The 14971-nt window shown below is 41.4% G+C and overlaps 1 protein-coding gene across 1 annotated transcript in view; it reads right to left on the reverse strand.

Annotated features, from left to right (window-relative positions):
* The window catches only part of sec61a1a (SEC61 translocon subunit alpha 1a), a 34253-nt gene that overhangs the window by 16637 nt on the left and 2645 nt on the right, over nt 1–14971 (reverse strand). The window contains exons 2-6 of the mRNA XM_060920117.1: nt 13007–13074; nt 12839–12904; nt 6531–6609; nt 4349–4480; nt 1383–1492 (exon numbers count right to left, since the gene is read on the reverse strand). Of these exons, the coding sequence (XP_060776100.1) occupies nt 1383–1492; nt 4349–4480; nt 6531–6609; nt 12839–12904; nt 13007–13074 (455 nt within the window). The remainder of the gene's footprint in view (nt 1–1382; nt 1493–4348; nt 4481–6530; nt 6610–12838; nt 12905–13006; nt 13075–14971) is intronic.

The raw sequence follows: 14971 nt of genomic DNA on the forward strand, positions 1-14971 counted from the left end.
GATTTCTCTCTTTGCATTGTTGTCCTATATTATTTAAAAAAAAAAAAATTAGAAGCCGAATAACATATCTTAACGAGGGGTGCCACTAATTGTGGAGGGCGCTGCATGTGGCCTTGCTTAGATTAGCTACCCAATTAAAAAAATAATAATAAATAAGTTATTCGACATACGTAGCTACATATTTAGTTTCGGTGTAATGATAGAAAATGTAACTTTTGTGATCTTCATTGCCACCAATTTGCGAATTTTACTTTGAGATTTACGGAGACTCTGGTCAGCTCCCATCACTCTAATTATATACACTGTTTACATCAGGGCTCGACATTAACGGTAATCCAACTGTCCGGAACGACCCAGTGGACAACTCAAACCCATATCTGCCTGTCCGACGGGACGAGCTGAATATTTGTTGAAAAATTACCGTTTATAGAGGAATTATTCAAGAGTTACACCAATAAAGTTCCAACAAAACGAGTTCAATCCCCTCAGTGACCCGGCCGTGTTACTGTTTGCAAAGTTCCGGAGAAGCCGAGTCCAGCAGGTGTGTGTAAAAATAACCACGGCATAATATCTAATTATAGATTATTAGACTTCATTGAAATTGGAGAAATAGCAATCAAATACCTCAATTAAAAAAAAAAAAAAAAAAAAAAATCTCTGCGGTGAATCATTTCATTTCATTTGGATATTCACTAATTTTTTTTTTTTTTTTTGGTATGGTTCACATTAACCGCACAAATGTGGTAAAATATTTCTGGGAATTTTACAACAGTGCCAAACTCATTTATGGTTTGTTTTTATTCACAACATGATTCGGTCACTTATGTCCAACTCGTTTACTTTAAATTAATTTATTCTTCAGGTTTTACTGGATTAATCAAGATTTAACTTTATTTCCTCCAGAAGCTTTGAATTTCAGAAAGAGAGAGAGAGAGAGAGAGAGAGAGAGAGAGAGAGAGAGAGAGAGAGACTGTAACTCAAAACTGCAGATCAGGTAATGGGAGAGAACACCATACGCACCACACTGGGGCTTTGGATAGCTTCTGTTTATTGTTAAAGTGAGTTTTATTGAAAAATTATAAATTAAAGCAGAATGATCAAAACTATACCTGCTTTTTCATAAACTTGGTTAAATCACTTTCAGTGAACTAGTAAATACAGAGGAATAAAAAGGTTCTGGTCAGGACAAGTGAGAGATCTGACTGCTTGTCCGACTGGACTAAAGGGGAGTTAATGTTGAGGTGGGGAGAATAAATCCAACCTAATAACAACAATGACAAGAAATCAACTACTCAAATGATCCAGCTTGGCACTAGTCAGCAATCGGATCATGAGCGTAATCAGAGTAGAGAAAATCAGACAACGTGTCGCATGCAATTTACCTGAATGATGATGAGGAGACAGATCCCAGCTCCCATCTCTGACGGATCTCCGTACATGCCCGTCATCACGTACACGATCGCCTGGCCAATCGTGATGATCATCCCAAACACTACACCCACACAAAAAAGAAAGATCAGGAGAGCATGAGTTCCATTCCCAATCAGTGTTCTCCCAGGATTAAAATGAAGCCCTAACTTTTGGGTGGCCACAGGACACCCTGCACGGCCCGTAGGGTGGAGAGTACGCCCGTCCCGTCCCCTATCCCCCAGAAAATTTTGCAAAAAGGGAGCCATTTGGTGATATCTGGTGAGCTTTAGGAGCATTTTATGGTGGATATGTGAATTTTGTTCTTTGATTTCCAGTTCATGAGGATAGTTTTCTTGGCGACAGCTAGCGCAACCAATAGGATGATGTTGTTAAAGTGATTCAAGGTGGATACAGTGGTATCTCCAAGCAAACAGAGCAATGGAGAGGTTGGGATGCAGCAGCCAAAGAAAGTGGAAAGTAGATCTGTTACCTTCTCCCAAAATTGTTTGATGGGGGTACAGTGCCAGAGTGCGTGAATATAGGTGTCCAGGCAGTTTTGAGTACAGTGAGGGCAGATATCTGTGGAAAAACCCACGCAAAACAATTTGTGGCCCGTGAGATGAGTCCTGTGGATAATCTTGTATTGGATTAATTGTAGGTTGGTATTTTTGGTCATGAGAAAGGTATTTTTGCAGACTTGAGTCCAGAATTTGGCATCAGCAGAGATAGAGAGATCTGAATCCCATATGGCAGATGGTAAGCTCATACTGGTATCAGTTTGTATCAATAACTTATAAATTTTGGATAATAGCTTTTTTGAAGAAGATATATTAATAAAATTTGAGATGGGTGTAGTGAGTTCTAAATTGGGTGTTTTCCAGGCAGATTCACATATCTGCCTGGAAAAACTTGTTACTGGACCACATATCATTAGAAACCTCTAATATCCCATCTAATAACAACCTAACCTGGTCATCACTTTCCAATTTCTTACAGTTATAACCGCTCTGGTGGCCCTCTCTGCCTGAGACAGGATGAGACCCACCCCCCCTTTTCCATTGTTTATCTATCCCCCCGCGCCCCCCATCAAAAACACAACATAACATCAGTCTCTCCTCTGTACTGCTCTGGCTTCCAGGGGTCAGGGGCTGGCTGACTTGTGTGAGGGGTTCTGGCCATGGTGGGGCCTCTCCCCCACTGCAGACCCCATCCTCCCCTGGAATGGACTGGGCTGCCTCCACTCTGCGTATCTCACTTTTTAACGCTCCACATTAGCTGACTCAGAAGGTACATTCCCACTCAATAACACAAACACCTCCAGTAAGTAAGGGCCAAGGTGGGGCGCTCTGTAGAGTGGCCTGTAAAAAGGCCCGAATCAGCTTGCGCCTCACTTCTTTTAATGCATCACATCTTAGAAAAATCACAATCTCAATTTATAGGAAAGGTGGGGGTGGGTCGGGGGGAGTCTTTAGTAAGGCGCTCTCTCTGCTCTGCCCCCCCTCTTTTTAATGCATTTAGACATTAGATAAAACACATCATAGGGCCAGCGAGGCGCGTGGATTGGGAGAGCCTTGGGCTCCTGTTCTGTTCGGGATGGTGGGGGCCGGGGGTGGGGGTGGTCTGGGGGGCTCTGCAGTGGCCCTTTCCTGTCCTCTCCTCCCGCTAGGGTTCGGCTTGTACCTCTGATGCACTGGGGCTTGGAGTGGTCAGAGGAAGTCATCTTACCCCCCCCCCCCCCCCTCCATTTTATTTTATTTATTTATTTTTTCTCTTGGGGGTGTGATTGTGTCTGGGGGGGTGCGTCAGTTTGCCCGAAGTCTGCTTCTCCCTCCCTTGTCTCTTCCTCCCTTCCTCCACTCCCTCCCAGTGGGACTCATCCTAATCCCCCATGCCCCGGACTTTTCTGCTCACATATCATTTACATAATTGCTAAACTGATAATATACATATGTATTCATGTACACACGCACACAAATACCCCCCCTCACACCCACACTCAAACATCCCCCTCTAACACACTCACAGACACACACACATTCTAATACCCCCCCCCTCAGTACCATGTCCCTAGCCCTTATTGAATGTCCCATGTCCTGGTTCACTAATGTATGTTTTTTGTTATATTGTTTGTTACACACATCTTGGTTTTGTAGTAAATTAAAAAAAAAAAAAAAAGTCACTTTTTCCTGTTAACATGGTTGAAAAGGTTGCTCCAACAAGTGGAGGTCCGTGATGCTGTGGTTTGCAGCGTGGGGGTCACATGAGCAAAAAAAAAAGTAATCATCTGATAATGTAGTAGATAATAATGCTGTTTTATTACCGAACCACTGCCAGAACGCCACTAACCAAAAGTTTAAATGAGTTCTGTTGTAGTTCAATAATAACCCTTACTGCACAAATGCCCTTTATACTTCGGCATACTTAATACTTCAAACACCAAAAGCACCTTCGAATAAACATGTTTGAGCAATAATACTTCTAGTCCATGTAATTATTGTACTAATTAATCATGTAATTACTGTACCATCAACTATTAGATAAAATGAAAAATAAAATCTTACAATATTGCCTGAAAGTCTAGAGCAAGATAGTTATTTTACAAAAAAAAAAAAGCACCAAATATTGAAAAATAATAAGAATCACTGTATAAATGACTGAGTGCAAATAGCTCTGTACAGTGGTGCTTGAAAGTTTGTGAACCCTTTAGAATTTTCTACATTTCTGCATAAATAGGACCTAAAACATCATCAGATCTTTATTACAGCCATCTCCCCGATAAACTAATCCAACCCGAATAGGGCTATCAGCTTCAGGTTTCATGAAGCACATGTTCACCTTCACCCTGCTGCCTGGTGAGTGGGAAATGGCCCCAAAAAAAGAAACTTGGAGAAAAATAAAAGACAAATCAAGATACTGTAATAAAAAGGCACACACTCACATTTCTGGGCTCCGTTAAACAGCGCTCGGTCTTTAGGTGTGTCTCCAACCTCAATGATTTTCGCTCCAGCCAGCAGCTGCATGATGAGGCCTGAGGTCACGATGGGGGAGATACCCAACTCCATCAGAGTACCTGCAACACATTATAATCAACCTAAACATCTCCAGTCAACATTCCTCAGAGTTAAAACACTGCCACAAAGCTTTCCAACATGTGTGACCTTATTAAACAAATAACAGGCTTTAGGGTTGTTTTACAATCAGGGTACAAAGTTTGTGTCACAGGGGTCCAAAATTCAAATTGATTCAAACTGGTTCTTGTACCAGTTTTTAAGTGAAGGACAAGTTAAAGAACAGATTGCAGGTAATTTTTTGACGTGTGTATGGTAGTTTTGTGTAATCTGCTATAAGATGGGAGAAACAAATGAAGTGATTCTCGGAGAGGACTTTTTTTTTTTTTGACAATTCAGAATCCACTCCTTCCATAGTGCTTTTAAATATAAAGGCTGTAAGCTTTGTGTTAGTTGGCTCTAATATTTATGTCCCAATATCTTGACCACATTTTAGGATGAAAATAATTAGATATGTTATTTTATATTGAAAAATTAGCTGTCTCGGAGAGGACTTTTTTTTTGACACAATTACATACTAATTTGATCAAAATAGTCTGAAAACTTACTGGCATTCAACATTAAAACTTAACTACATTTCCAATGATATGGAACCAAATATTTGTTTTATGGTATAAAGAATGATTTAAGTGCATCCCTTTTGGAGCTACCTGTGGTCAAAAAAAGCACTTTTTCTAACTGACACGAGTAATTTTGCTAAATATGACATATATTGCCATACATTCACCAAAAATAACGTTATCACCACATTTTTTTTTGCATGGTAAATAGAGCTATCACAGGGCTACAATAAACAACCAAGTTTATTTAGGCTACGTTCACACTGCAGGCTGAAGTGACTCAAATCCGATCTTTTCGCCCATATGTGACCTGTATCCGATCTTTTATTGACAATATGAACGACACAGATCCGATTTTTTTCAAATCCGACCCAGGCCGTTTGGATATATGGTCCTAATTCTGATCCCTATCCGCTCTTTTCATATGCGACTTCAGTCTGAACCGCCAGGTCACATTCATCCGACTTACACGTCATCAACAAGCCACAAACGTCACTATTCTGCGCTGAAGTAGGCGGCGGGTCTCTCAAAAAAAGTTACAACAACATGGCGCATAATCACGGGCACAGATAGAGGGGGGATTCGTCCCACCCAGATTTAAATTCACCTCGTTCGGTCCCCCCCACTTATAGGGAGGAAAAAACGTCTATGCTGTCTTTCTTTGCATAAGGCAAACCTCACGGAAAAATCAAAAGACTAATTACCATTCGGTTTATTGAGGTGCACAGCAGTGTATACATAGTTGCAACAACTCACATAAAACAAAGACTGATATTCGGTTGGTTGAGCTGCGCAGACTGCACAGGTTGCGAGCTCGAGCTTGGTTGCTATGGTTACTAACAACAAGTTTGACAGGCATATCGGGGTTGGGGTTGGTTTGCTGGCAGCTTTGTCCCTCCCAGTTCAAAAAACGTATCTGCGCCCCTGCGCATGACATCAATGCGAGGGACGCTTCGGGCTGTGAAGGTTCTGAATCTTCTCAATGGAAGGACGCAGAGGTTAGGGAGCTGATTTCCATTTGGGGGGATGCAGCTATTCAAGCTAGATTGGATGGGTCATACCGCAACCGGGCGGTTTTACTTCCGTAAACACTGGCCATGCTCACTGCGTGTGACGTCGTCGTATCCTGCAATGCGCATGCGGAACACTTTTAGGTCGCTTTTCGTTCATACTGAGGATCACACACAAGTCGCATATATTTGTTAATGTGAACGACCTCACAAAAAAATCGGATTTCACAAAAAAATCGGAATTGAGCATTAAGCCTTGCAGTGTGAACGTAGCGTTAGTCAAGCCTTTTGATATTGAAGATAAGTGTTAAATGTGATTTTTAGCTTGCGTACCCTGATTGTAAAACAACCCTTTAGCTCCTGTTCCACAAGATAAATTTCATGGAAGTAAATATAACATTCGTGCTGCCATGCTTTTGGGAAACTCGGCTCGTTATAACAGCATCACGATTACAGTGATGAGGACGGGTATGGAGACTGACCCCTGTTGGAAGCCAGAATGACTCTCATCCAGTAGAAGGGATCTGCGGAGTCTGAAGACATGATCCCAAACAGAGGGATCTGAGAGAGAAAGAGGAAAAAAATAAATAAAAAAACCCTGCAAAAACACACTAGGCATGTATTATATTATATATCGTGCAATAAATTCCAAGTGTGATACAAATTTGACAATTCAAATCAATTAACAAGAGTGATCTGAGAGCACAATATCCCCCGCTGGCAACTACATCTATAGGGATCGACCGATATGTTTTTTCAGGGCCGATACCGATTATTATGGAATTGGGATGCCGATAACCGATATGTGCAACCGATAAACGTAAACATTATAATTCACATGAAATTAAACATGGCACACACTGACACAGACCTTCATATCCATGAAATGTACGTTTAATTGTAAAATTGAACATGAAATTTTGTGCAGGGAGATGCCAGCAGCATTTGTACAATAAAGTCAAACAGTTAGAATAAAATGAGATAAAAAATAAATATTCACCAATAAAAAAATAAATCACTCCCTACTATATTACAGCTCACCATTTTCAGTGGAAAATAAATGAAAATACACTCTGGATTCTTTTACACCAAGTAAGACTTACCAACTTCAAGTAGTTTTTAAATAACAAAATCAAGTGTAGGGAGCTGCCTGGAGCATTTTTTAAAAAGTAAAATCAAACATACAGTAAAGTAGGCCATCACTCCCTATAGAGATCTTGCAGTCACGTGACCAGAAAGTACACAACCGCCATCGTGTCGGTCAAAAACACCGCTGAATACTGCTGCACTCGTGTACAGAATGGATCAATTTCAACCGACGGACTACACGGCTCATTTTTCTAATGAACAGATAACTAGATATATGTCTAAAATAAACGATCTACAGATTTGTGACCCTTATGGCTTTCCGGACGGAGTTTTCACGACCGGATATTGAACTGCCAGCGGAATACCCGGACGTGTATGATTACCTCATCAACTTTCCCTCGCTGTTCAGTGGTGAAGCACTGCGTGCTTATAAATCTCTGGACAGTTTTCTTTACAGAAATTCAGGATTTGTCAGCGACTCAGATGTGGCATCTTGTAAACAAGAAAATGATCCTCATTGGATGGGTAAGTCACTTAAGTATTGAGTATAGCACTGACCAGCCGATTATAGAATAGAATAAGGCAATTCCAAATCGTCCGTCTTGTTTACATGGATCTGGCGTTGGAGAGGTAGAGGCTTGGCAGTGGAGATTTGAGTGGCTGTTTTCTGAGCTTAGTCAACAAGCCGGCTCTGCCTGTAGCCTCACTTTTGCTCCCGGCGCCGCCTCCTTCGCTTTGCTTCCGATAACAATCCACGGAGACCCCGCTGGTCTCGCTATTTTTTTTTTCTCGTCCAGAATGTTGTGCATGCGATGGAAATCGCTACAAACCGTCATTTTCTGCTGGAAACCAATGTCCAGTAAGTCCATACGGTTGTAGTGGATATTGAAGTCTGGTACAGACGAACAACACGCAAAAATACACACAAAAAACACAAAAAACGTGCACAGGTAGGGAGAGCTTGTAGCCACAGCCGTTGTAGTAGAATTGTATATAGTAGGGTTTTCCAGAAGAAAAGGTAGAAGTAAAAGCAGAAGTAGAAGGTGGAATATGGCGTTTGACCTACAAGATGGCGTCTGTCACAATCTGGATCGGCTGTGATGTCACATGCAAGATCTCTATTAGGAGCGGCTGCTCCTTTAAGAGTATATCGCTTTCCGAATCAGAAGCGCTAGCGAGGAGAATCACTTGCGCAAGAATTATAAATACTAGTCACACCTGGCTTGTTTAAATGTTCAAATAGCGCTTTATAAAGTTCCCTAACATATACAAGTGCAATGCGCTTTTTGAGCACGAGTCACGTCATGAAGTTTACTCATCACCATAACAAATAGCCTTCTGTAGGCTAGGCTTGCGCTAGCCTACAGAACACAAACACTACGTTTTATTTCATCTTCCCTTGACCACCTCTCTGTATGGCTGTCATTCTACTGTTCGAGTAGAACTACTGACACATTCACAACGTTTCCAGACGGGGATTTAAAAATGACTGCAGCCTACGTTATGCTGTTTCAGCGAGACTAGTTGGTTGTAGGCTAATTCAAGTGCTTCCTTCCGTAAGCTAAGTTTGCCTGGCTACACAGATGCAAATGGACAATTTTAACGAGTAGTAGATGAAGAATGTAAACATATAATGATGTGCTTTTGCAACTTGTGTGTTTGTGACTTATTGCGGGAAAAGCAGCATGTCCTTACCTTGATACGGGCGCTTTGAAACAGTTCAGAGTATTTAGCTGCACGTGTCGATTGGCTATATCTCTTGTGCCAAACAAATCAGATGTTGTGGTGGGCGGGACCGTGTTCTTGAACTCAGAGAGGCGAGTGCAGGAAAAGACATGCAGTGACAGTCGCGTTAGGAACGAAATGGCTGCAAAAAGGCACGTTATCGGCATATCGGTGGAAATTATGGCCGATACCGATAACCCTAAAAACGCAGAATATCGGCCCGATATATCGGCCAGGCCGATTATCGGTCGACCCCTATATATCTATGCTATAAGTGCTTAATATACCCTCATGAAATTGTCAAAGTACAAAGTTTGGTCATCAAGGGCCATAACTCCAGTAAAACGCGACCGAGTTGAACAAAATTGCAATATGAGTATTACCAACATACAGTGCCTTGAAAAAGTATTCATACCCCTTGAACTTTTCACATTTTTCCACCTTACAACCACGAACTTAGAAGTTTTTTATTAGATTTTATGTGATAGACCAACACAGAGTAGCACATAATTGTGAAGTGAAACGAAAATGATAAATGGCCTTCAAAATTTTAAACAAATAAAAATCTGAAAAATGTGGTGTGCGTTAGTATTCAACCCCCTGCATCAATACTTTGTAGAGCCACCTTTTGCTGCAATTACAGCTGCAAGTCTTTTGTGGTATGTCTCTACCAGCTTTGCACATCTAGACACTGAAATTTTTGCCCATTCTTCTCTGCAAAATAGCTCAAGCTCAGCCAGATTGGATGGAGAGCGTCTGTGAACAATTTTCAAGTCTTGCCACAGATGCTCAATGGGATTTAGGTCTGGACTTTGACTGGGCCATTCTAACACATGAATATTTTTGATCTAAACCGTTCCACTGTAGCTCTGGCTGTATGTTTAGGGTCATTGTCTTGCTGGAAGGTGAATCTCCTTCCCAGTCTCAAGTCTTTTGCAGCCTCCAACAGGTTTTCTTCCAGGATTGCCCTGTATTTAGCTCCATCCATCTTCCCATCAACTCTGACCAGCTTCCCTGTCCCTGCTGAAGAAAAGCATTCCTATAGCATGATGCTGCCACCACCATGTTTCACAGTGGGGATGGTGTGTGCAGGGTGATGAGCAGTGTTAGTTTTCCGCCACACATAGCGCTTTGCATTTAGGCCAAAAAGTTCAACTTTGGTCTCATCTGACCAAAGCGCCTTCTTCCACATGTTTGCTGTGTCCCCTACATGGCTTCTTATGCCCGTCTTTCAACAATGGCTTTCTTCTTGCCGCTCTTCCAAAAAGGCCAGATTTGTGGACTTATAGTTGTCCTGTGCACAGATTCTCCCACCTGAGCTGTGGATTTCTGCAGCTCCTCCAGAGTGATCATGGGCCTCTTGGCTGCTTCTCTGACCAGTGCTCTCCTCGCTCGCTCTGTCAGTTTAGGTGGACGGCCATGTCTTGGTAGGTTTGCAGTTGTGCCATACTTTTTCCATTTTTGAATGATGGATTGAACAGTGCTTCTCGAGATGTTCAGAGCTCGGGATATTTTTTTATAACCTAACCAGGGCTTTGAACCGGTTCAAGGAACGAAAACGAAAACCGGGAACTTTTTCTATTTCACATGGAACAGAAATGAAACCAGAAACTTAATTATTTTTTGTGTTCTGGAACAGAAACGCTTATTAAAAATAATGGTAACCGGTTAATACCGGTTTTTATTTCGTTCCTCAAAGTTTCCGTAGCCTACAAATAAAAAAGCCATTCTTCTCCTGCGCAAGTTTCTATGACCTGCTGGGGTTCACTTCCTGTGTGACGTTCGCTGACTGAATGGAGAGAGCGGGAAGGTGGACTATCACGTCTCGTGTCTGAGCAAAGAAGAGCCTGAACGATGCAACCTCCCTATTGGCTGTTTGTAAAAATGTATCAGTTGTTGCCCTTCCCACGGGAATCATCGCGGGCTCGAGAGACGAGACCTGACGAGTTAGTTCGTTGGTAGCAGAACAAAATGTCTGGACACAAATCGGGTTTTCAGAAAAGGAAAGAAAATAAACGGAGGGTTGAAAATACATAAAAGGAGGCAGAAAATGCAAAACGAGTTTTAAGGTAGGACAAATGGTTACTTTTCTGAGGCAGCCCGCCGTGGCTGCCTGCAGGCTTATTTATTATAGCCCATTAAGTTAAAATAGTTGATATAAAATGTTTATAGTTATAGTTATGTGATGGTTGTCCTGATTTAGACTGGTTTTTTTTTTTTTTGGGGGGGTGCGCGATGTTGCACCCGGGTCCAGATTAGGGCAGAACCGGCCCTGGCTACATTTCAGGTGTAGTTTGTTTTATGTACGTATGTACTTGCATAGATGTGTACTTGGTCTTCCAATATGGCGCCTAACAAAATCTCGCGGCGCGGTGACATCATGCGGTAGCCCTCTATAGGGCCTGACTAGCCTTTGGTAACACACTAAACGAATTCTCTTTCATTTTTGGCACTTTTTCTGTTTGTGTAGATGGGAAGACATACTGAGAATCCAAATCGCCAACATTTGAAATAATTGTTTTGAATTATTTCTTGTCTTATTTAATGAAGGTTGTAATAGAATTAGCCTACATTTGGCTTAAGCTGGATGAGACAGAGACATAATTTTATAGCCATTTGTTAAACCGCTGACAGGGAACGTAATTAACTGTTCCGGGAACGAAATTTTTTTTGTTCTAACCGGTTCGGGAACGTCTATTTAATGGTGGAACCCAAAACCGGAAACGTTAAAATTACGTTTCTGTTCGGAACGAACCAATAGGAAAAAAATTTCTGGTTCAAAGCCCTGAACCTAACCCTGCTTTAAACTTCTCCAGAACTTTATCCCTGACCTGTCTGGTGAGTTCTTTGGTCTTCATGATGCTGTTTGTTCTTCAGTGTTCTCTAACAAACCACTGAGGCCTTCACAGAACAAGTGTATTCATGCTGAGAGTAAATTACACACAGTAGGACTCTATTAACTAATTAGATGACTTCTGAAGGCGATTGATTGCGCTGGATTGTATTTAGAGGTAACAGAGTACAGGGGGCTGAATACTAACGCACACCACGTTTTTCAGATTTTTATTTGTTTAAAATTTTGAAGGCCATTTATCATTTTCATTTCACTTCACAATTATGTGCGACTCTGTGTTGGTCTATCACATAAAATCTAAATAAAAAACTTTTAAGCTCGTGGTTGTAAGGTGGAAAAATGTGAAAAACTTCAAGGGGTATGAATACTTTTTCAAGGCACTGTATAACAAAGAACCCGGCCAAGTTTCGTGAACTTCCTCCAAAAATTGAGAGGAGTTGATTTCAGAAGGTGAGTACCCTTAAGAATGCTAATTTTAAGAAAACCCTTTTGTTTCACTAAAGAGTTAATTTGATGAAAATCACATCTCAAAAATCAAATCACGAATCCGGTGAATCATTTCATGCTCAACGTTCACACAGCCTGCTTTTATGAAGATAATACCACACTGTGGTGTTGGTGGTTAACAGAACACCCAGCACTGTTTTACTCCTCTTATACCACAGCAACTCACAAATCACAGGTTTATATCTGTCAAAGAACACCATGTCTTTAAATCCATTTATACTTATAGAAATGGATTTATACTTTAAAAAAAATTCTAAAGAAGCGTTCAGCATACGAGTTACTATGGAAACGAGCCCATTCATGTAAACCTGTGATTTGCAGCTGCATTACGGCCAAGAACTGCTGTGACGAGTGGAATAATAATTCAACACCTCCTGACCAATCAGAATAAAGAGATCTACAGTGCTGTGGTAGACGACTTCATCTTTTATTATTTGTTAGTTATTAGCCTTGAGATTTTGGAAGAGAGAGATTTCATGAATGGCTTTAAAGGACCGAGGCGTTTCCATGGAGCCCAAGGACGCAGCGATGGGTCGAAATGCTGTGTGGACTTAAGTATTACATAAGTGATCGATTTCAAGAAAAATACATTTATTAAAATGAATAAACAAATACCTGGCAGCAGACAAGAAAGATGAACAAGGTGATGGCCGTCCATAGCACCTTCTCTCTGAACTGGATCTGAAGGACGGATACAGACACAGGACCGACAAATGGAGTTTACAAGACAGAAAGAAATGTAATATATCGAGGATTATCCTTTAAGTGAAATGATGCACAAACCTTTCTTTCTGGTTTTTGGATCTCGGGTAAAACCGCGCAGAACGGCTTGATGACCTCCAAGAACTTAACTGAAAGCATTAAAGCACTTTGTTAGAAAACAGTTGCTATAAGATTAAGATCATAAGATATTCATGTCACACACACACACTTCACACACATATCTAGGAGTTGAAATGGCTTTGTGAACGTCTCAGACTGTTACGTCACTTCATCTATAATGTATCCTTCAGCAAATATTACTGTAAAACAACCTATATGACTTTTTAGACCAAATAAATATGTTAAAAATGCTACGCGCTAATTTAAACCGACATCATGAAGTTTACAGCTGATTTTCTGTTAAGATGATACTATAAAGATTTTAGTTCATTCCTCTGGATTGGCTGCACCAAAATTTAACAAATTATCCCGTTTTTTTTAAACAAGATAAGCTATAGATTTAGAATATCCAGTAAAACCACTGCATTTTCTCATGACATGTCCCATAGTGTCGTCCTCCCCCCCCAAAAAAAAAGTCCCATATGGTGCACACCTCCATCCTCATATCCTGTAAACCTGTGTCTAGCTTTTCTTTTTAAAAAAATTAAAAACAAACAAGTTATAAAGTAAAGACTAATAATCATCTCAATTATTATATCTCAAATTCCTAGCCGCTTAGAACAAATTGCTCATCCTGAATAATAATAATAATAAAAGAAGGTGGTGTCCCTGCTGATTTGAGACAAAAGAACAAAATGTTTAGTATAAATGCACAGGTGATTATAGAAAATTGTGCGCTCCGATTGGTCGAGAAATTCATATAGATGAAAGTCCTCTGGATGCGATTTTCTCTCCGTGCTTCCACGGAAGGCGGTCGCATTTTCTGCTCTCCCTCTCCCTCCTTTTTTCCCTGCTTGTGCTCCGTGTCTTGTCTCATCTGCTGTACTTTTTGAAGAGACTCTTCCTGCATTACTTTCTAAACTAAAAAGCATGGAATTGATAAACTGGTCTCCTAACGAAATTGACACAGTTTTGGGTTCGGGGGAACCCGTCTGTCCTGCCGGAACGTTTGCGGCTGGTTACACGATGGACGCGTGGGAGCGGTGGCGGGTCGTGTGCCTGGCGATTCTTTCTGTGGAGGACATTGAAGATATCTACCTATTCGGAACCATGATTACAGGACTTTTGCTGATTGGATTAGGCATTGCCCTGGTATATCGAGGAAATCAGACAATGGTGACAGCTGTTCAAAGCCCCACAAAGCTCCCCGATATGATTGGAGTGGTGGGCAAAGCTGTTGGCACTCAGACTGTGGACATTCAGAACTTTAACCACAAAATGGTTGTTATCTCGGAGCAGCTTTCAGCTTTGCAAGGAATACGTTTTTCGGAGATCAATTTGAATAGAACGGACAGATATGGATGAGCGGTGTGGATGTGCAAAGACTGCATCTGGAAAGACCAAACAATTCATATCTTATCGACATTCGGCTCCCTGAGACAGCTCTGGCCTCGGTTCAGGCCGTTGCTGAGGCAACATTTCCTCCTGAAGGTCACTGCCGGGAGACACACTCACATTCCTTCTCTAACTCTCCACGGTCACCATTTTTACCCCCAGTGTGACAAGCGGGTGCGTGACCAGCGCCTTCATGGCTGCAGGAGCGGACGGCTGCTTGCTTGCACTGGATTCCCCCCCCCTCAAGTCCCATGTTTAAAGTGTACTTGTGTTGTTGTGTGCTTATGCAAAGGTTTTTTAAATGTTCCCACACTGTACTCCTGACAGGAGCAGAGGGTGTGTGTGTTTTTTTTCCCCTCATCTCTCCTCATGTTGTGTTTCCTTTTTATCTTTATCCCTGTCTTCCTGTCCTGTCTACCCTATGTCAATTGTATGTTGTCTATGTACGGACAGGTTGATTGCTAATTCCGCTGGTACATGTGAATAGTGACAAAAGGGCATCATCATTTACCCGAAAATTTGACAAAACTC

Source organism: Neoarius graeffei, chromosome 4, assembly GCF_027579695.1.
Source record: "Neoarius graeffei isolate fNeoGra1 chromosome 4, fNeoGra1.pri, whole genome shotgun sequence".
NCBI classification, from domain to species: domain Eukaryota; kingdom Metazoa; phylum Chordata; class Actinopteri; order Siluriformes; family Ariidae; genus Neoarius; species Neoarius graeffei.